The 21,702-nt window shown below is 46.5% G+C and overlaps 1 protein-coding gene across 1 annotated transcript in view; it reads left to right on the top strand.

The window, feature by feature from the left end:
• Positions 1-484: 484 nt before the first annotated feature.
• The window catches only part of LOC109935399 (7-dehydrocholesterol reductase), a 44,669-nt gene continuing 23,451 nt past the window's right edge, over positions 485-21,702 (top strand). Inside the window, exons 1-3 of the mRNA XM_048606901.1 lie at positions 485-529; positions 13,277-13,389; positions 14,663-14,885. Coding sequence (XP_048462858.1) covers positions 13,283-13,389; positions 14,663-14,885 — 330 coding nt within the window. The 5' untranslated portion in view covers positions 485-529; positions 13,277-13,282. The remainder of the gene's footprint in view (positions 530-13,276; positions 13,390-14,662; positions 14,886-21,702) is intronic.

Below are 21,702 nucleotides of genomic sequence, written 5' to 3'. Positions count from 1 at the left end.
AGAAGGGTCCTGGCCTGCTGCGTTCCTCCAGCTCCACACTGTGTTATCTCTGACTCCAGTCTGCAGTTCTTACTACCTTTTCTCTGGTTCTTTTATTATTTTACTTTGTTCTTTCTAGTGAAGATTGCAGTTAAGGGATTGCATGAACCCTGAACCTTGGCTGAATAGTCCCATTCAGATTCACCACATGGATTCCTCATTATCTCCTCATCCTTGACAAATTGGGCAGGTTGTCATGGAGACTGCCCCATCTCTCTCCTCCCCAACAAATGGCCCTATGACATGGTTTGAGGTGTTTGGACCAATGGCTGTCGAAGACGCACCCCTCCCCTCTGAGGTCACCGGGATGTTGGGTTCTCATTGGAGCATCTCCTTGGAGCGGGCTGGTGATTGACAGGAGGATCTCCCGCCCCGGGGAGGGGGGGGGCGGGTGAAGAGCGGAGCGCAAAGCGGCCCCGAGCATCGCAAACCGGGCACCGTGTGCGGGAGAGGAGCCTGGACGCTTCATCCCCCCCCCCCCTCCCCTCGGGTTAGTGAGAAACCCTCTGCATGTTGGTGTTTTGTTTGGTTTGCTGCATGTCCTTAGCGGTTCTCATTGTCTGTATGTAAGACGGGGGGAGGGATGGAGGGATGGATGGGGGAATAGATAGATGGAGGGCGGGCGGGAGGGGGACTGGGGATGGATGGAGGCCATGGGGCAGAAGGAGGGAGGGAGTCTGGTGATGGATTGGGGGCATTGGATGGATGGTGGGGCATGGGGAGAAGGGGGAGGGGGCAGAGGGATAGATGGGGAGACATGGGATGGATGGTTGGGGCATGGGCGGGAAGGGGGTGAGGGACTGGGGATGGAGGGAGGGGGGCTGTGGACGGAGGGACGGCTGGGATGGAGGTGGAGATGGAGGGATAGAGGGATGAGGGAGGGCAGGCTCACGGAGCCCAGGGAATGGAGGGGGAGCAGGGGGTACTGGCCCTCTGTTCACCCTGGGAGTGAAGTCGCCTTCCCTCGGGTTCTCTCCTGGTCTCTCCCTCTCTGGGGCTGGAGCTGGCTTTAGTGACAGATGATATCCCTTATTCAGCGTCCCTCCGGCTCCTCCCTTCGGGGTCCCGAGCCAGCTTCGAGCTGAGGTCTGGTGCCCTTTGGCTCTGGGGCTAAAGTCCTCGCCCTGCTACTTTAACCCCGCATTTCAACGGAGAGATTTCATTTTCAGAATAACGAAGCTCAAGATTTGGACCCAGATACTCAGGCGCCAGTGATAGCTCCCGATATTATTGGCGTTAACCCTGTTATGTAAACCAGATGTAAGGTGTGTCTGTCTGTGTGGAACGAGACAGAGGTTGAACTGACAAAAACGGCTTCGATTATAGAGAACCGCAGAAGATATCTGAGTAAATCACTTATTCATGCCAAAGTTTCATTTTGCTGGAGAATAAAGATGGTCGGTCGCTTGTGCGAGCTGTTTTGCAGCTGATCTGACGGCTGGGAAACACTCTGCAGAATATCTGACTGAGTAGTCAGTGTTTGCTCCGTGCTGTGTGCAAGCTGAAACTGTAACCCAGGTATACGGTTTTACACTGGTACTCAGACCACTCACTGCTTTAAGGTGACACTGATGTTCAAACGCAGTGAGAGTGGGAAACCTGGACTTGCTTCCATTTCGAATCGACAGAAACTGAACCAATGCAGTAGTTGTTTTACAATCAGTCCTGATCCAGGAACTTAAGTTTGGCTTGCAGTCAACCTCTGATGTAACAAATTTCTGCTGCCTGTTTGTGGAAATTTCTCTTATGCTTCTTGGGAAACAGCCTTTCTAAATTTAGTGAGAAAATTACTATTTTCCATCAGTGTTTACTGTGGTGAAAGATATGGAGGACAGAGAACGTGGGGAAATAAAAGCAACATCTTGAAGAATGCCCGTATTACAGAGGAAGAGGAGTTGCTGGATGTCTTAAAACACATGAAGGTGGATAAATCCCCGGGACCTGATCAGGCGTACCCTAGAACACTGTGGGAAGCTGGGGAAGTGATTGCTGGTCTCCTTGCTGAGATATTTGCGTCACCAACAGCCACAGGCAAGGTTCCGGGAGACTGGAGGTTGGGTAACGTGGTGCTATTATTTTAAGAAACGTGGTAAGGAAAAGCCAGGGAATTATAGACTGGTGAGTCTGACATCAGTGGTGGGTAAGTTGTTGGAGGGAATCCTGCGGAACAGGATTTACATGTATTTGGAAAGGCAAGGACTGATGAGGGATAGTCAACATGGCTTTGTGCGAGGGAAAACATGTCTCGTTAACTTGATTGAATTTTTTGAAGAAATAACGAAGAGTATTGATGAGGACAGAGCAGTGGACGTGATCTATGTGGACTTCAGTAAGGTGTTTCCTCATGGTAGACTGGTTAGCAAGGTTAGATCACGTAATACAGGGAGAACTAGCTATTTGGATACAGAACTCGCTTGAAGGTAGAAGACTGAGGGCTTTTCGGACTGGAGGCCTGTGACCAGCGGTGTGTGACAAGGATCAGTGCTGGGTCCATTGCTTTTCGTCGTTTATATAATTGATTTGGATGTGGACGTAGGAGGTATGGTTAGTAAGTTTGCAGATGGCACCAAAATTGGAGGTATAGTGGACAGCAAAGAAGGTTACCTCAAATGGGCCAATGGGCCAAGGAGTGGCCGATGGAATGTAGTTTAGATGAATGTGAGGTGCTGCATTTTGGAAAGGCAAATCAGGGCAGGACTTATACACCTTAATGGTAAGGTCCTGGGGAGCGTTGCTGTACAAAGAGACCTTGGAGTGCAGGTTCACAGTTCCTTGGAAGTGGAGTCGCAGGTAGACAGGCTAGTGAAGAAGGTGTTTGGTAAACTTGCCTTTATTGGTCAGTGCATTGAGTTTACGAGTTGGGAGATCATGTTGTGGTTGTACAGGACATTGATCAGGCCACTTTTGGAATACTGTGTGCAATTCTGGTCTCTTTGATGTAGGAAGGATGTTTGAAGCTTGAAAGGGTTCAGAAAGGATTTACAAGGATGTTACCAGGGTTGGAGGGTTTGAGCTATAGAGAGAGGCTGAATAGACTGGGCCTATTTTTCCTGGAGCATCGGAGACTGAGAGGTGACCTTACAGAGGTTTATAAAATCATGAGGAGCATGGATAGAGTAAATAGACAAGGTATTTTCCCCGTGGTGGGGAAGTCCAAAAGGTTTAGAGTGAGAGGGGAAACATTTAAAAGGGACCTAAAGGGCAGGTTTTTCACAAAGAGTGTGGTGTGTGTATGGAGGAAGTGGTAGAGGCTGGTACATTAACAACATTTAAAAGGCATCTAGTTGGGTACATGAATAGGAAGGGTTTAGAGGAATAGGGCCAAATTCTGGCAAATGGGACTCGATTTGCTTAAGATATCTGGTTGGCATGGCGAGTTAGACCAAAGGTTCTGTTTCTGTACAGAACAGTTCTGATTCTATGACTGAAACCCCTCCTGCCAGCAGTTTTAACGTGTGCAGGAATCTGCATGTCAGGACATTATCCTGCAGACTGTGAACACTCTTGGTCACTTTTCACTTCAGTTTTGAAACCATAGTGGCTTTATAATGCATTGGAGACTCGTACAGCTGTGCTGTGAAACGAGTGTGTTTCCTGGTTTTAAATTAACACACAGAATGTCAACAACAGTGGGTGAGGAAGGTGATGACTGTGGAACATCTTGAAGGCATTAACAGGACTCTGAAGAAATTGAACAGGTTGTGAAAGAAATGGCAGGCAGATTATTGATGTGGTGCAATGTCACTGGAAGAGAAATTGTGAACGTGGTGAAGTAAGGTGAATTTGAAAGGGTCAAATATAATTCATGATTGGTGACTGAAGGTTTATTGTCAATATGAAGATGTTAGCAAAGATTGCCCAGCACAAGGATGTGCTTATGATCAAGATGTTGCAATCTGACTTTGACAGTTGTTTTTCATAAGGGTGGGCCAATCCCCAAAGGGGAGATAATGGCCAAGTGGCATTATTATGATGAGACGATTAATCCAGAAACTCAGCTCAAGTTCTGGTTTAAATCCCATCATGGTAGGTGGTGGAATTTTAATTCAATAAAAAATATCTGGAATTAAGAATCTACTGATGACCATGAAACCATTGTTTAGTAAAAAGTCATCTAGCTCAATAATCCGCTTTGGGGAAGAAAATCTGCCATCCTTACCTGGTCTGGCCTATGTGTGACTTCAGACCCACACCAAAGTGGTTGACTCCCAACCGCCCTCTGAAATGGCTGAGTAAGCCATTCAGTTGTATCAATCGTTACGATGTCTCATGAGAGAACTGAAACCGGATGGACTGTCCAGCGTTGACCTAGGCACCGGAAAAGACAATGGCAGAAACAGCCCTATTAACCCCACAAAGTCATCCTCATTAACATCTGGGGGCTAGTGCAAAAATTGGGAGACTTGTCTCACAGACTTTTCAAGCAACATCCTAATATAGTCATTCAAGGAATCATACCCTACAGACTGTGTCCCAGACCCCACCATCACCATCCCTGGATACTTCCTGACCCGTCAACAGGACAGACCCAGCAGAGGCGGCAACCGTAGTATACAGTCAGGAGGGAGTTGCCCTCTGAGTTTTCAACATTGACTCTGGACTCCCTGAAGCCTCATGGCTTCAAGTTAAACATTGGCAAGGAAGCCTCCTGCTGATTACCACACACACCATCCTCCTTTAGCTGATGAATCAGTCCACCTCCATGATAAATAGCATTTGGAGAAAGTGCTGAGAATGGCAAGGGCACAGAATGTATTCTGAATCTCTTTCAATTTCCATCAACAAGAGTGGTTCTGTAGCACTACTAGTGAATGAGCTGGTCAGGTCCTAAAGGATATAGCTGCTAGACTCGGTCTGTAGCAGGTGGGGAGGGAACCAACAAGAGGGAAAAACATATTTGACCTTATCCTTAGCAATGTGCTGACTGCAGGTGCATCTGTCCATGAAAGTATCAATAAGAGTGACCACTGAACAGTCCTTGTGGAGACAAAGTCCAGCCTTCACATTGAGAATTCCCTCCTTCATTTAGTACTATCACCGTGCTAAATGGGACAGACTTCGAACATATCTAGCAACTCAAGACTGAGCATCCATGGGGCTCTGTGGGCCATCAACAGCAGTAGAATAGTACTCTAGCGCAATCTGTAACCTCATGGCCCAGCATATCCCCCCCCAACTCAACCATTGCCATCAAACCAGAGGATCAATCCTGGTTCATTGGAGAACGGAAGAGGCCATGCCAGGAGCAGCATCAGACGTATCTGAAAATGAAGTGTTAGCCTGGTGAAGCTACCAAACAGGACTACTTGCATGCCAAACAGCATTAGCAGCAAGTGATGGACAGAGCTTGGTGATTGCACAGCCAACCGGTCAGTCTAGCACATCCAGTCGTGAATGGTGGTGGATAATTGAACAATTCATTACAGGAGCAGGGTCCGCAATTATGTCCATCCTCAATGATAAAAGAGTGCAGCACATCAGTGCAAAAGGTAAGGATGAGGTTTTCCCAGCAATCTTCAGCCAGGAGTGTCAAGCTGATCAATTTTGGCCTCCTCCAGTGGTCCCCAGCACTACAGATACCCAACTTTCAACCAATTCGATTTGCTCCACATGATATCAAGAAATGGCTGAAGGCACTGAATAGTACAAAGGATAGAGGCCCTGACAACATTCTGGCAATAATACTAAAGACTTGGGCTCCAGAACTTTCCACTACCGCAGCCAAGCTCTTCTAGTACTGCTATAACACTGGCATTTACACAACAAAGTGGAAAACTTCCCAGGTGTGTCCTGTACACAAAAAGCAGGACAAACTCAACCTGGCCAATTACAGCCCAATCAGACCACTCTCGATCATCAGTAAAGTAATGGAAGTGATATCACCAGTGCTATCAAGCAGCACCTGCTCCATGAGGAGTCATGACAATCAAGAGATGTAGGAATTCTAGCCCATGTGAGCTGTCAGGCAATCACACTTGAAGGGAATTGTGTGAATCACAGAATTGTTACTTCCCTGATGGAGGCTATTCAGCCCATCATGTCTGCACCAGGTCTTCAAATGAACATTTCACTTAGGTCAATTCTCATACTTTCTCCCTGTAACATTTCATATTCTTCCTTTTCAGATAGCCACTTAATTCCCTGTGATTGCTTTGGTTTAATCTGCCTTACAGCACGGTCTCAGGCAGTGTATGTCAGACCCTATCCACTCAGTGGTTCCTCACTCTGTTCCTTACTTGGGTTGTGTCAGAAGTATCCTTCCCCTTTGTACTGATGTCTGTAAACATCACTAAGAGAGCTGATTCTTACTATCTCCTGGAGCATACTGTCTTCTGTCGGAAGTGATTCTTGCTAATGTTTGTGACTGTTTCCATGCTGTATATGAAGATCAGGTTCTGTGGGCAGTGATGGGTAGGCTGTGCTTGTGCTCCTTAGAGGAGCAGAGAGGGTACAAGGTATCCGAGGTTGTGAGGGATGGAGTGGATGAAAGTACCCAGTCACCATAGTAAAGAGGTCAGTGATCGGGGTTGGGGGGTGGAAAGGGGGGCATTGATTTAAACTGATGGATGGAAAGGTTTCTTTTTCACCCAGAGGGTGTTTGGTTCTGGGGCTCACTGCCCGAAAGGGTATTGAAGGCAGAAAACTCTCAACTCATTTCAGAAGTGTCTCAATCTGCCCTCAAGTGCTGCAACCTGAAAGACTACAGGCCAAATGCTGGAAGGTGGGATCAAGTTGGGTGGCCAAGTGGTCTGTTTCAGAGAAATACATGCTCCTTATCTGTGTTTGTATCTCATGTGCTTTTGTTACATTCATTGTGTCTGTTGGGACATTATCAGGCCTGGCTATAAAATTTCTACAGCCCAGAAAGTGGCACGTGCAGAGTATTCCTTTCATGTTACACTGTGTGTGTGTGTGTGTGTGTGTGTGTGTGTGTGAGAGACGCACATGTTTACACATCATCGGTTTGATGTAAGGTAGGTTTTTATTCAGTCATGCAATGTGGGCATTGCCCATCCCAGAAGGCAGTCAAGAGTTAACCACATTGCTGAGTTAACCACATTAATATTCTAGTTGACCCAGATCTGGGTGAGGGGAAAATATGATGAGTGCAGTTGGTTTTGAGTTGACCCTTGAACTGAAAGGTAACAATATTAAACTACAAGAACATCTAGCTTTTTGTTCTCTTCACTACCATCAGTGGTAGCTGGCTCTAATACCAGTAGCAATTGAACAAATTTGCATTTACATAGTGCCTCTGCCATGTGTTTTGCATCAAATAAAGTACTTTTGAAGTATTGTATTTTGTTTTATAATGCTCCTGTAAAACCCTTTGGGATGTTTTCTCACATTAAGGCTGCTATATAAATGACTTGTGTAGTTCCTGTAATATTATGCTGGTATCATACACTTTTTATGCCTTGCCTGCGGCTTCTTGCCAGCACAGTAAAAACAAATTACCAAATGAAGTGCAACGCTGTGTTTGAGATGGGAATAAGGTCGCCTTAGGCTGTCAGCATAAATAAAATAAAACACAAAAGAAATTAATCCCATTAACAGCCCTTTGTGCATAAAGTTACCGCACTTTAATTGTAAACCATTTTGCAGCTCACATCACCAGATTCATTTCTTCTCGCCATGCTTTGAGGGACTTTGATCGTATTTCGTCTGTCATAACAAGGAGAGTGCCTTCTATTCTAAAGAAAAGAAGTTTAAATAGGTGATAATGATGTGGTATGTTGCAATCAGAAGACTTGTGTGCATATGATTAAATAAAACTTTTGACCTTACTAGACGGTTCCTATTTGAAGCTCATATCTTTTCGAAACAGTCCTGATTAGTGAACTCTAAGCTTTAAAACAGTAAGCGAAGAGCGACTGCAGGGCTGAACCTATGGACGGACCAGAATCTTCCCTTCCCAGAAGGACAAGGTCAAAAATCACACTACACCAGGTTATAGTCCAACAGGTTTATTTGAAGACACAAGCTTTTGGAGTCTCGCTCCTTCAGGTGACAGTGCAAGAGGTGGCATCAGATACAGAATTGATTTGTAAAAGATCAGAGGGTCATAGAACTGATGAACTTATTTAATCAATTTACTGAGTTGAAGGAAGTCACCGAGATAACTAAAGGTTTTATCAGTTACTCGGTATACTAGAGATAACATCCCAGGACAGACAATGCATTTTAGATGTGAGGCCATGTTTAGAATCTGGCTGTGTATCAACTTGGAGTCAGACTGGTTTTATTTCCAAAGTAGGAATTTATAAAACACCACATTGACTGTCTACAAATTGTGTGCTTTTTGAACAAAATAGAATGTATCTGCAATTACAAATCTGCAAATGCAAATTCACCCCAAAGATTTATATGTACATATGTACTTGTTTGTGTGTGTAGTGTGGTGGGGTCGCCTGTAGTGCAACATGAACCAGAGATCCCGTTTGGGGCCATCCTGATGGATACTGAACGTGGCTATCAGCCTCTGCTCAGTGATTCTGTGTTGTTGTGCATCCCGAAGTCTGCCTTGGAGGACATTTACCCAAAGATGCAAGGCTGAATGTCCATGACCGCTGAAGTGTTCCCCGACTCGGAGGGAAAAACCCTGTCTGGCGATTGTTGCCAAGTGCCCATTCAGTCGTTGTCATAGCATCTGCATGGTCTCGCCAATATACCATGCCTCAGGGCATCCTTGCCTGCAGCGTATGAGATAGACAACATTGGCTGAGTCACATGAGTATCTGCCGTGCACGTGGCGGGTGGTGTTCCCACGTGTGATGGTAGTGTCCATGTTGATGATCTGACATGTCTTGCACAGGTTGCCATTAACAGGGTTGTGTGGTGTTGTGGCCGATGTTGTCCTGAAGGCTGGGTAGTTTGCTGCGAACAATGGTGTATTTAAGGTTTGGCAGTTGTTTGAAGGCAAGAAGTGAAGGCGTGGGGCAGATCTTGATGAGGTGCTCATTGTCACTGATGACCTGTTGAAGGCTGCGAGGAACATGGCGTAGTTTCTCTGCTCCCAGGAAGTACTGGACGATGAAGGGTACCCTATCGGCCGTATCCCGTATCTGTTTTCTGAGGAGGTCTACGGTTTTTTTGCTGCGGCATGTCCGAACTGACAATCGATGAGTTGAGCTTCGTATCACGTTCCTCTGAGGGCGTCCTTCAGCACCTTCAGGTGTCTGTCATATTCCTCCTCATCCGAACAGATCCTGTGTATGCATAGGGCTTGTCCATAGGTGTTTGCTGTTTTTTAATATGTTTAGGGTGGAAGCTAGAGTGAGGTTATCCGTAAGCTTGCGATACAGTGAGGTACTGAGGTGTCCGTTCCCTGATGGAGATGTGTACGTCCAAGAATGAGACTGATTCTAAAGAGTAGACCATGGTAAGTCTGATGGGAAGTCTGCTCTGTCACACTCTCTCACCGTCTCTCCCTCACTCTCACGCACATGTGTGTGCACACACATCTCTCTCTTTCTTATGCACATCCATAAATCTGTGGGGTGAATTTGCATGTGCAGATTTGTAATTGCAGATACATTCTATTTTGTTCAAAATGCACACAGTTTGTAGACTTTCAATATGGCATTTTATAAATTCCTACTTTGGAAATGAAGCCAGTCTGACTCCAAGTTGATACACAGCCAGATTCTAAACAAGGCCTCACACCAAAAATGCATTGTCTGACATGGGATGTCTGGGGGAACTGATGAAACCTTTAGTTATCTTGGGGCAGTGAGTTGAAAGAAATTCTTGAATTTGCATATTAATCTTTTCTCACTGATTAAAGATTTAACAGCCATCTTGGGTTTGTTCAACACGTTCGAGTCAGTTCTGTGACCCTTTGATCTTTTGCTTATAAATTCTGTGTCTGATGCCGCCTCTCTCACTGACACCTGAAGAAGGAGTGAGACTCTGAAAGCTGGTGTCTTAAAATAAACCTGTTGGACCATAACCTTGTGTCATGTAATTTTTGACCTTGTCCACCCCAGGTCAGTACTGGCATCTCCAAATCATGGCTTCCCAGAGGGAGCAAAAGAGGGATATCCAAACTCAAAAGCCTTTCCTCCACCACCTGAATGAAGTTCTGGTGTGAGACCTTAGGGTTACTCTTCCCACCCCAAGTGACCTCAGTTTACCACCGCTGGGATCAATCCAGCTGTCACTGACTATGGTGCCAAGTCACCTGGCCTGACACATCAACCTGTGCAAGCAGTTCCTCACCTTGGGGAAGTGGGGTACTGCTGTATGGTGATCGGTTCCTGATCAACGGGCTGGAGGTTAAGGAGAGGGTGGGGGGGGCCCAAAGGCAGTGAGCCCCTTGCCCATCCTTGCTTCCAATCCTTCCTCCTTCCCATGATCCCCAACCCAATAACAACCCCACACCCTGGATAAATCATTTATTTTAGATGTGGACCCTCCAGAATGCTGGGACCCAACTGAAGGCTGAGTTGGGAGTTGATCTTCCACCAGTAGCACAGCCAAAGGCAAGGGTGGCTGGATCTGATTGGCTGGCTGCTCACCCTGGTTAGGAATCCCATCCCCACCTCCTTCCCCCCCACCAAACCCCTGGGATCTTGTTGAGGCCATGCCAGTGCCTGATCGCTGTGTGATTTTGCAGGGCTTCCCTGAAAGAAGCAGCACCGATTTCTTACTGGTTATCTTAAAGTAGACAAGGCCCCCGACACCTCCAATGGAGTTTCGCTCATGGTTACCAAGTTTACATTCTAGCCTCGGCTATTAACCGGCGCCTCAGACAGCAACCAAAATGGTTCGATGGCTTGGGAGAAATAAGAGGAAACCAACACTGCACAATCAGGCCTGCTTTGTATTTGAGTAGTGATTTTGAATTGATGAGGATATTGTCACCTGAATACTGATGTAAAATCTGCTGATGGGTGGAGCACAGCATTACTCTTTGATTCCCACCCTTTCTTCAGGGAGGAACCTGATCTCTTGTTTGCAAGTGAGTCACTGAGAGACAACAAATTTGTCAGCATTTAGAAAATATAAACACGAGTCGGTTCTTCAGGTCTTTGAGCCCAATTTCCCATGTTCCTGCTTTCTCACCATACCCCTTGTTTTAACTTCAGTTTGGGTTCAGAATAATAGGTGCATGGACTTGATGGGCTGAAGGACCTTTTTCTGTGCTCTTGGCTTCCATGATTCTGTGACCCAACTGCTTTCTGTGGCAGAGAATTCCATAGGGTCACCTCCCACTCTCTGAAATGTATCATCATCTCAGTCTTAATGGCCCGTCCCAAATCCTTAAACTGGTTCTGGACTCCCTGGATGTCAGGAACATCCTTAGTACATTTGCTTTTTTCCTATTTATTCACGTGATGAGAACATCGCTTGCTCAGCCGGCAGTTATTGCCCATCCCTAACGGCCCCAAAGGGCAGTTAAGAGTCAACCACATTGCTGTGGGTCTGGAGTCACATGTAGGCCAGACCAGGTAAGGATGGCAGTTTCCTTCCCTAAAGGACATTAATGAACCAGATGGGCTTTTCCAACAATCAAGTGGTTTCATGGTCTTAATTTCAGATTTTTATTGAATTCAAATTCCACCATCTGCTGTGGCTGGACTTGAACCCGGGGTCCGCAGAACATTACCTGGATTGACAGTTCAGCGATAATACCAATAGGCCATTGCTCCCCTTACCTGTCTAGTTCTGTTAACAATTTCATTGGTTTCTACGAGACTCGCCCCTCATTTCCCTTACCTCATCCCCTGCCACCTTAGCTGGAATTGGGTGTGACACACCCATTATTGCCACCTCTTTCTGTCTGCCTCGCTAGCCACACCCATCACCACCCAGTTCACTGGTCAGGGCAGGAGGTATGATGGCTGGTGAGGCACCGAGCATGCCTCAGGACTGATAGTTTTGTCATTTCGTCTCAGGGCACCAGGTTGCCCCAAGAAATTAACTCTGAAGAATGTAGGCATCACTTAATTCCTATCCAATTCTGTTGAAGAGGACTCAAAACATTAACTCTGTTTCTCTCTCCCCAGATGCTGCCAGACCTGCTGAGTTTCTCCAGCAGCTTATGGTTTTTTTTTTAGTGTAGTTGCTTCAGTGTCGCTGCCTAAATTAATTTGTTCACTGGCAATGATTCAGGATCTTGACTTTTTGATGTTGTGCCTTGTGTCTGGAGCGTTGCCAGGAAGATCAGGTTTCATTAGCAGTGGCTGTGCACATCAAGGTTTTGCCTTTAGATTTTGGGCATTCTTCTGTGACAGATGCTGGGGCCAAGTCAGGGATGGTGCACACCCAGATGTGGAGCAGGATTTTCCTGTTGGATATAGCACTTGGGGCAAAAGAGATCAAAGGATATAGGAAAAACGAGGGAACAGGGGACTAGGATGAATGGTCAGCCATGATCATATTGAATAGTGGAGCAGACTCAAAGGGCCGAATGGCCTACTCCTGCTCCAACTTTCGATGATTCCCCGTGGCCTCAGGCCCCCACTGTCAGGGTCAGAAAGGAGTTTCTCAGAAGACCCCCTGAGGCTAAGCCTTTACTCAGCGGTGAATTTCCCCAAATTGGCCAATTAATAGCTCGAGCAGTTAGTTTGCTGCCCCGTTGAAGACCATGCATGTGCTGTTCAATAGGACGCCTTCCAGTTTGGAAAGGGGAGTACACTGCTTCATGAGGTGAATGACTGCTCGTAGCTACATGAATACAGCACAAATATCAGTCTTGCAAAGGGTATAACTTCAGTATTTATACTGATTTCATTATCGTTGAAGTGCTGAAACATTTTGATTTCTTTTCAATTTGTCGAATGAATGAAATTAAGTCTTGGGTTCCACTGAGAACTTCCTGCTGAATTTTTTATATTGGCTACTCAAAGACTGTCATCTGTTATAGTTCCCTGTCAGATGACAACCATCAAAGTGGCAGTCACAGTAACCTGTTTATATCACAGGGCTGTCAGTTTTATTCTAAATAAAACAAAAAAGAATTGCAGAGGCTGGAATTCTGAAACAAAAACAGAAATTGCTGGAGAAACTCAGCAGGTCTGGCAGCATCTGTGGGGAGAGAAACAGAGTTAATGTTTTGGGTCAGGTGACTGTTTTCCAGAACAGGATTCTTGAGAAGGTCACTGGACCTGAAACGTCAACTCTGTTTTTCTCTCTCCGCAGATGCTGTCAAACCTGTGGAGTTTCTCCAATATTCGTTGCTTTTGTTGTAAATAATAAAAACAGTTAATAATAATCTATCCTTTTGTTTCAGGACACCATGACTGCCACACAATCGTTTGGCGCTATTACAAGGCAAAACAAGAACTCTGCAAATGGAGTTGGTCCAAGTGAGAAGGAACAACTGGGGCAATGGGGCAGAGCCTGGTAAGAAAATGAACAGAAAGGACAAGCATTATTCAGGACACTAGGGTTCTTGTGGCACAGTGGTAGTATCCCTACCTCTGAACCAGGAGACCTGGGTTCAGATCCCAGAGGTGTGTAATAATATCTCTGAGCAGGTTGTTTAGGAAATATTAAATTAGGACTGGTGCTGTGTGTGGGTTTGCTACCGTAAGCTTATCTGTGTCAAACCAAAACTGAATTTCTAATTCATTCTTCGTGAAGCATATTGAAAAAAATGAATGGCGGAAAACTTGCATATCTGTTCAAATTTTTTGGGCAACCAAGATTTACCATGCCACGATTGTTACTGCATGACCCACATCAGACTCATGATCCCATGTCGTTCAGTTCATCAAAGATTAGAGTGTGAAGATCGACTCATTCAGAACCTCATAATTATGATCCATTCTTGTAAAAATCCACCTGGTGCAGTGATGTCATTCGAGGAAGGAAATCTGTTCTACATGTGACTCGTACAAGGCACACGTCAGGAGTTTGATGGAACAGTCCCCACTTGCCTGGATGGTTGTAATTCCAGTAACACTGAAGAAACTCATTGGCTCAGTGGTTTGCACTGGTTAGGACCTGGGATGTGTAGGCTGGGTGGATTAGACATGGGAAATGAAGATTACAGGTTTAGAGTAGGGGAGGTGGGTCTGGACAAGTTGCTCTTTGGAGGGTCAGTGTAGACTCGATGGGCTGAATGGCCTCCTTCCATGCTATAAGGATTCTATGATCCCATGATCCCACACATCTCCCAGCATCATTTTAGTATGGCCCTTTGAGAGCACAAATGTGATAGATACCACATTTGGATAAATAAATCAATTTTTATCAGTTCTTCATCATGCGGTGTCACTTTTTTCTGGTTCATGCACTTGTGATTAGGCATTCTGGCATTATTTTATCATCCAGAAATGACTAATTCCAAAGCATTCCAGACTGGGGAAGATACTGGGAGATGCAAGGGACCTGCTCAATGAATTTCTGAACAACTGGTTGTTTCTGAACAATAGATTTCCAGACTGGAGAAGTGACAGTGTATTAGTGTCTGGTACATACTGGAGTCAAGCAATACCAGACAGCTCCAATCAAACTTGGATTTTCCCACACCCAGCTTGAGGCATTGAGACCAATAATGTACACACGTTTTGAAATCTTATTGATTTATCTGATTTCTTGTTATTATTTGATCATTTTCAAATTACTTTTCAACTTTAAACAATTCTAACGGCTGCCTGTGCTTTCTCTTTAGGGAGGTGGATTGGTTTTCCCTTGTATCTGTTATCTTTCTTCTCCTCTGTGCTCCAATGATTGTGTTCTACTTTGTGATGTCCTGTGACCAGTACCAGTGTGCTCTTTCTGGTCCTGTCATTGACCTGTACTCTGGAAAGTCAAGTGTCAGCGACATCTGGAGCCGTGCTCCATCATTCAGCTGGACAGCTGCGAAAATCTACACAGCCTGGGTCTGTTTTCAAGTAAGTTTCTGTTTGTCAGCTTGTGGCCAGCTGTGTTCATACAGTCAAGACAAATGAGAGCTCTCCGTACCTTTCCCTCGTGTGGCTTAATTTTATCACCTCCAGTTTCATGTGTGCCCTTGTGACTTTGTGGTAATGTTGTTACCAAAGCTCTGGAGGTATGGGTTCAAATACAACCACAGCAACTGGTAGAATTTAAATCAGTTAATTAAAAAAATGGATTCTGAAGTCTCATTCATAAACTCATGATCAATTGATGCAAAAGTTCATTAATGCCCCTTTCGAGTAGGAGTGAGGAATTGGGCTTTGGGACGGGAGGGGTACAGCTTCGGTGAGTGAGTGCAAGTGTTGAGTTCTCGTGCAGTGGGGGTGTAAGTTCACTGCGACAGTCATTGCTTAAACTTTTGCAAAGTACAAACAAAAAGCTTTTCACAAACTTTCTTACACAGCAGCAATCCAGGCCTTAAAAAGCTGTCCTTTAGGCCACACTCACCAATAGGAAAAGTGCCATGAGTTAAAGGACTCTTAACGTTCCGTGTGATCGCCATGGCCACCACACAGCCTTGAAATTTACTCAAAAGGTCATGACCCTCTTATGGACCAGACCAAACGCCCTCAAAATGTATTAAGAAGATAGCTTCGACCCTAAATTTTTTTTATTTAAAGGTAAATGTAAGGCGTTGTGTTCTGGATGCGATTTGATTGGTCAAACTACTAGGCTTGAAACAAAACACACTTTATTCATACGCTATAATTAAAATACAGACAAAATATAAATAAAAGGACTGGCTTACCTGTAACTATTGAAATGCTTAACAGTACAATAGATAGATAGATTAAGACTACTAATTAACAGTTCCAAAATAGTAACATGCCATAAACACACCATTGACAAAGGCAAATTCAGTAAAATAGATTGTCTCACATGTAATCCTAGCAGCAGGAAGAGAACTCCAGCTTTTAGCTGTAACAGAGAGAGGAATAAGAGCTTCCACATCCAGCTTCAAGACTCTAGCAACTGCTGAAAGCTAAAACTAAAAACCATGGTTCTGTAGGAGTTTGACCCCACCCTTTCAGGCTGCTTCTATTGTTCCAACTTTATAAAAGAACGCCAAGACCTCACAAGCTGTTTACTTTATTGGTTTTGGAGCAGACTGCTCAGTGCCCCTGTTTCAACCTTTCTTCACAAAAAAGCCAGAACAAAATACACCTCTTAAAGCCATTGTATCGTCACAACCCACAGTTCACGAAGAACTGACATACACAATTCTACAGAGAGTAACCAAGATACAGAACAGTTTTCCAATTAGCCTTTGCAGGGTTTGGTTACTCCACCTACCAGTGAGCAGAAAATCTAACCCATTAATTCCTTTTTGATGCCCTGACCAAATCAGGCTCTCCTGTTCAGTGGAGAATGAATCACTTGTGGGTGGGATGAGAGACAGTTCTTTACTTCCCTGTTTAATATTTAATTAAAAGACAACCTCAGTAAGACTGTGATTTTAAAGGAATGGAGGGGAGTCAAAGGACTTTTGAAGCACGGATTTTGTAATAACATCTCCAGGGAGCTTGAAAACATGTTAGAACAAAGAACAAAAAAAATTACAGCACAGGAACAGGCCCTTCGGCCCTCCAAGCCTGCGCTGATCCAGATCCTCTATCTAAACCTGTCGCCTATTTTCCAAGGATCTGTATCCCTCTGCTCCCTGCCCCATTCATGTATCTGTCTAGATACATCTTAAATGATGCTATGGTGCCCGCCTCTACCACCTCGCGGTAAGATTACTACTAATACAGAATTTAATTACTTAAACCTGTGCAGAATATCTTTACTTTTGAAGAAACAAAAAGACTCAATAGAATACGCCTGCAGCTGTAGTGGGTTTATTATTGGACTAATAGTAGTGAGTTCATGTGTTCAAATCCTATCATGGTGCACAGGGATTTTATATTTAATAATTAGATACATTTAAAATTCAAGCTGAGATTCAGCGATGGTACCCATGAAGCTATCAGACTGTTGTAAAACCCCATGTGCCATTCTTATTTGTCTGGCTTATATGTGACTCCCAACACAAAGCAATGGGGTTGATATTTATCTTTGTTTTAATTCATTCATGAAAAGTGGGGATTGCTGGATGTGTCAGCATTTAGTGCCCACCTCTAATTGCCCTGCAGAAGGTGCTGGTGTGCTGCTTTCTTGAACTGCTGATGTCTTTGAGATGTAGTACTTCCACAGTGCTGTTCGGGAGGGAGTTTCAGGATTTTGACCTAGTAACGGTGATGGAACAGTATATATCCCAAGTCAAGAATGCATATAACTTGGACAGGAACTCACAGGGGGTTGTGTTCCCATGCATCTGCTGCCCATGTCCTTCGAGATGTTAGAGGTTGCAAGTTTGGAAAGTGATGTTGATGTATCCTTGGTGAGTCACTTCACTGCATCTTGTAGACAGCACATACTATTGCTACTATGTATTGGTGGTAGAGGGAGTAAATGTTGTACGTAAATGGTGTGTTAGTCATGGCAGGTGCTTTGTCCTGGATGGTGTCAAGCTTCTTGAGTATTGTTAGAGCTGCACCCATCCAGGCAAGTGGAGAGTAATCTATCTCACTCCTGACTTGTGCCTTGTAGATAACAGATAAGCACTAGGGAGGTAGGCGGCGAGTTACTCGTCACAGAATTCCTAGCCTATGACTTGGTAGTGCAGTCACAATATTTATTTGGCTGGTTTGGTTCAGTTCAGATTTTTGGTCAATGGTAACTCTCAGGATTTGACAGTGGGAAATTCAGCAATGTCAATACTGTTGAATGTCAAGGGATGTTGTTGGTTAGAGACAGTCATTGCCTAGCACCTGAGTGGTATAAATATTCCATGCTACTTGTTAGCGCAAACCTGGATGTTGGCCACCTAAGAGCTGCTCACAATTCTACTCAGCTTTATTGGACACTAAAAACCGTAAGTACAGTAAACTTACTGGTGCCTACCACCCAAAACGGGCTTCCTCCACTCCCCAAATCCCCAGCCGTACCCAAGACCTTCCCCACAATGTGCCCGCCGCCATTGGCCATGAGGCCACTATCGGAGAACCCACAGATGACGTCACATCCACCACCGCTGGGTTCCCCACTTCCGGGACAGCGAACACCATCGCTGCTGTTGCCACCGCCTCCATTTCCGAGACCAACACCACAGACACTGAAGACGCACCTACCATCACCGCTACTGCCGCCGCCTACCCCGCTCCCCCCACCGCCGCCGCCGCGCCGCCCATCACTGACGCGGACGCAACTCCGCCCACAGCCGACGCCGATGCAACTCCGCCCACCGCCAATGCAACTCCGCCCACAGCCGATGCCGACGCAACTCTGCCCACCGCTGACACCGACGCAACTCCACCCATAGCCAATGCCGACGTCGCTCCGCCCACAGCCTCCACAGCCAGCAGCTCCAGAGGGGACAATAGCACCCAGCCCTGCTGAGTCTTCACCATCCCCCCAGACCTCCTCCTTACTGAGGACGAACGGTCAGTCCTCAGTAAAGGGCTCACCTTTGTCCCCCTCCACCCACAGATCAACGAATACCGCTCACGCTTGGACATAGAGCAGTTTTTCCGCCGCCTCCGCCTCCACACTTACTTCTTCAACCGTGAACCTAACCCTCCCTCTACTGACCCCTTCTCCCGCTTCTAACACACCCCCTCCTCCTGGACACCACCCCAAGGCCTCCTACTCTCCCTCGACCTCTTCATCTCCAACTGCCGTCGAGACATCAATCGCCTCAACCTCTCCACCCCTCTCACCCACTCCAACCTCTCCCCCGCAGAACGTGCAGCCCTCCGCTCCCTCCGCTCCAATCCCAACCTCACCATAAAACCCGCGGACAAGGGAGGCGCAGTTGTAGTATGGCGCACTGACCTCTGCATCGCCGAGGCCAGACGCCAACTCTCCGACACCTCCTCCTACCGCCCCCTTGATCATGACCCCACCCCTGAGCACCAAGCCATCATCTCCCAAACCATCCACAACCTCATCACCTCAGGTGACCTCCCACCCACAGCCTCCAACCTCATCGTTCCCCAACCCCGCACTGCCCGCTTCTTTCTCCTTCCCAAAATCCACAAACCTGAATGCCCTGGTCGACCCATTGTCTCCGCCTGCTCCTGCCCCACCCATCTGATCTCCAACTATCTGGACTCCATTTTCTCCCCCTTGGTCCAGGAACTCCCTACCTATGTCTGTGACACCACCCACGCCCTCCACCTCCTCCAGAACTTCCAATTCCCCGGTCCCCAACACCTCATCTTTACATGGACATCCAGTCCCTCTACACCTGCATTCCCCATGCAGATGGCCTAAAGGCCTTCCGCTTCTTCCTGTCCCGCAGGCCCGACCAGTCCCCCTCCACTGACACCCTCATCCGATTAGCCGAACTCGTCCTCACCCTCAACAACTTCTCTTTCAATTCCTCCCACTTCCTACAGACAAAGGGGGTGGCCATGGGTACCCGCATGGGCCCAAGCTATGCCTGCCTCTTTGTAGGTTACGTGGAACAATCCCTCTTCCGTACCTAAACCCCACCTCTTCCTCTGTTACATTGATGACTGTATCGGCGCCGCCTCGTGCTCCCACGAGGAGCTCGAACAGTTCATCCACTTCACCAACACCTTCCACCCCAACCTTAAGTTTACCTGGACCATCTCTAATACCTCTCTCCCCTTCCTGGACCTCTCTGTCTCCATATCGGGCAACCACCTAGCAACCGATATTCATTTCAAGCCCACCGACTCCCACAGCTACCTAGAATACTTCTCCTCCCACCCACCTTCCTGCAAAAATGCTATCCCTTATTCCCAATTCCTTCGCCTCCACCGCATCTGCTCCCAGGATGAGGCATTCCACTCCCGTACATCTCAGTTGTCCTCGTTTTTCAAGGACCGTAACTTCCCCCCCTCAGTGGTCGAGAACGCCCTCAACCGTGTCTCCCACATCTCCCGCAACTCATCCCTCACACCCCGTCCACGCAATAAGAACCAAAAAAGAATCCCCCTCGTCCTCACGTACCACCCCACCAACCCCCGGATCCAACGCATCATCCTCCGACACTTCTGCCATCTGCAATCCGACCCCACCACCAAAGACATCCTTCCCTCCCCACCCTTATCTGCTTTCCGGAGGGACCACTCTCTCCGTGACTCCCTTGTCCGCTCCACACTCCCCTCCAGCCCCACCACACCCGGCACTTTTCCCTGCAACCGCAGGAAGTGCTACACCTGCCCCCATACCTCCTCCCTCACCCCCATCCCAGGCCCCAAGAAGACTTTCCACATCAAGCAGATGTTCACCTGCACATCTGCCAATGTGGTATACTGCATCCGCTGTACCCGGTGTGGCTTCCTCTACATCGGGGAAACCGCGGAGGCTCAGGGACCGCTTTGCAGAACACCTATGCTCGGTTCGCACTAAACAACTGCACCTCCCAGTCGCGAACCATTTCAACTCCCCCTCCCATTCCTCAGACGACATGTCCATCCTGGGCCTCCTGCAGTGCCACAACGATGCTACCCGAAGGTTGCAGGAACAGCAACTCATATTCCGCTTGGGAACCCTGCAGCCCAATGGTATCAATGTGGATTTCACAAGCTTCAAAATCTCCCCTCCCCCTACCGCATCCCAAAACCAGTCCAGCTCGTCCCCGCCTCCCTAACCTGTTCTTCCTCCCACCTATCCCCTCCTCCCACCTCAAGCTGCACCCCCATCTCCTACTGACTAACCTCATCCCGCCCCCTTGGCCTGTCCGTCCTCCCTGGACTGACCTATCCCCTCCCTAACTCCCCACCTACACTCTCACCTTTACTGACTCCATCCCCGCCTCTTCGACCTGTTTGTTTCCTCTCCACCTATCCTCTTCTCTATCCATCTTCTATCCGCCTCCCACTCTCTCCCTATTTATTTCAGAACCCCCTTTCCCTCCCCCTTTTCTGATGAAGGGTCTAGGCCTGAAACGTCAGCCTCTCTGCTCCTATGATGCTGCTTGGCCTGCTGTGTTCATCCAGCCCTGCACCTTGTTGTCTCGGATTCTCCAGCATCTGCAGTTCCTACTATCTCTAAGAGCTGTTACAACGAGCTGAGGAGGGGAGAATCAATTACCTTCTTTCAACCTCTTTGGTTGGTTGCAACAAAAATTTATGTTCTTTATAGCACAAGGCTAAACCTTTCTCTACTAAAACTGTAGTTACCCAATGCTGATACTGAATCAGTAAGGATCCAATTACAAGGATTTCTTGAATGAAAGAAAGAGCAATTTTTACTATCTGCTCAACCCAAGAAAAAATGATAAAGAAACAAATTTAAACACCTACAGGCCCAAAGTCAAAGCGGGATTGTGTCCAGTACAGAAGGAAGATAAAATATACATGCATTTTAAAGTCCTTACAGTGTTTTTGAGTTGTAAAGTTTTAAAATGAGACCACAGTTGTTTCATTGGTGTCTTCGGTCATCAGCAGTATAGAATATTTCAGTTGCTTTTTGAATTCTCAGGGTTTTGATGTTTCTCTTTAATCAGCTTTGTTACTGGTCACTTTTAATTCTTGAGAGGCCAAGTGAACACTTCCTCCAGCTGGTTTCCATTCAACAGGTCAAAAATCCATATACCTGCTCTGCCAAAAGCAGTTTCCTGAAATACAAAGATAGTAGGAACTGCCGATGCTGGAGAATCTGTGATAACAAGGTGTAGAGCTGGATGAACACAGCAGGCCAAGCAGCATCAGAGGAGCAGGAAAGCTGACGTTTCGGGTCTGGACCCTTCTTCAGAAA

The sequence above is a fragment of the Rhincodon typus genome, chromosome 17 (assembly GCF_021869965.1).
Source record: "Rhincodon typus isolate 14 chromosome 17, sRhiTyp1.1, whole genome shotgun sequence".
NCBI lineage: Eukaryota > Metazoa > Chordata > Chondrichthyes > Orectolobiformes > Rhincodontidae > Rhincodon > Rhincodon typus.
This window is presented reverse-complemented; position numbering and strand designations above follow the sequence as displayed.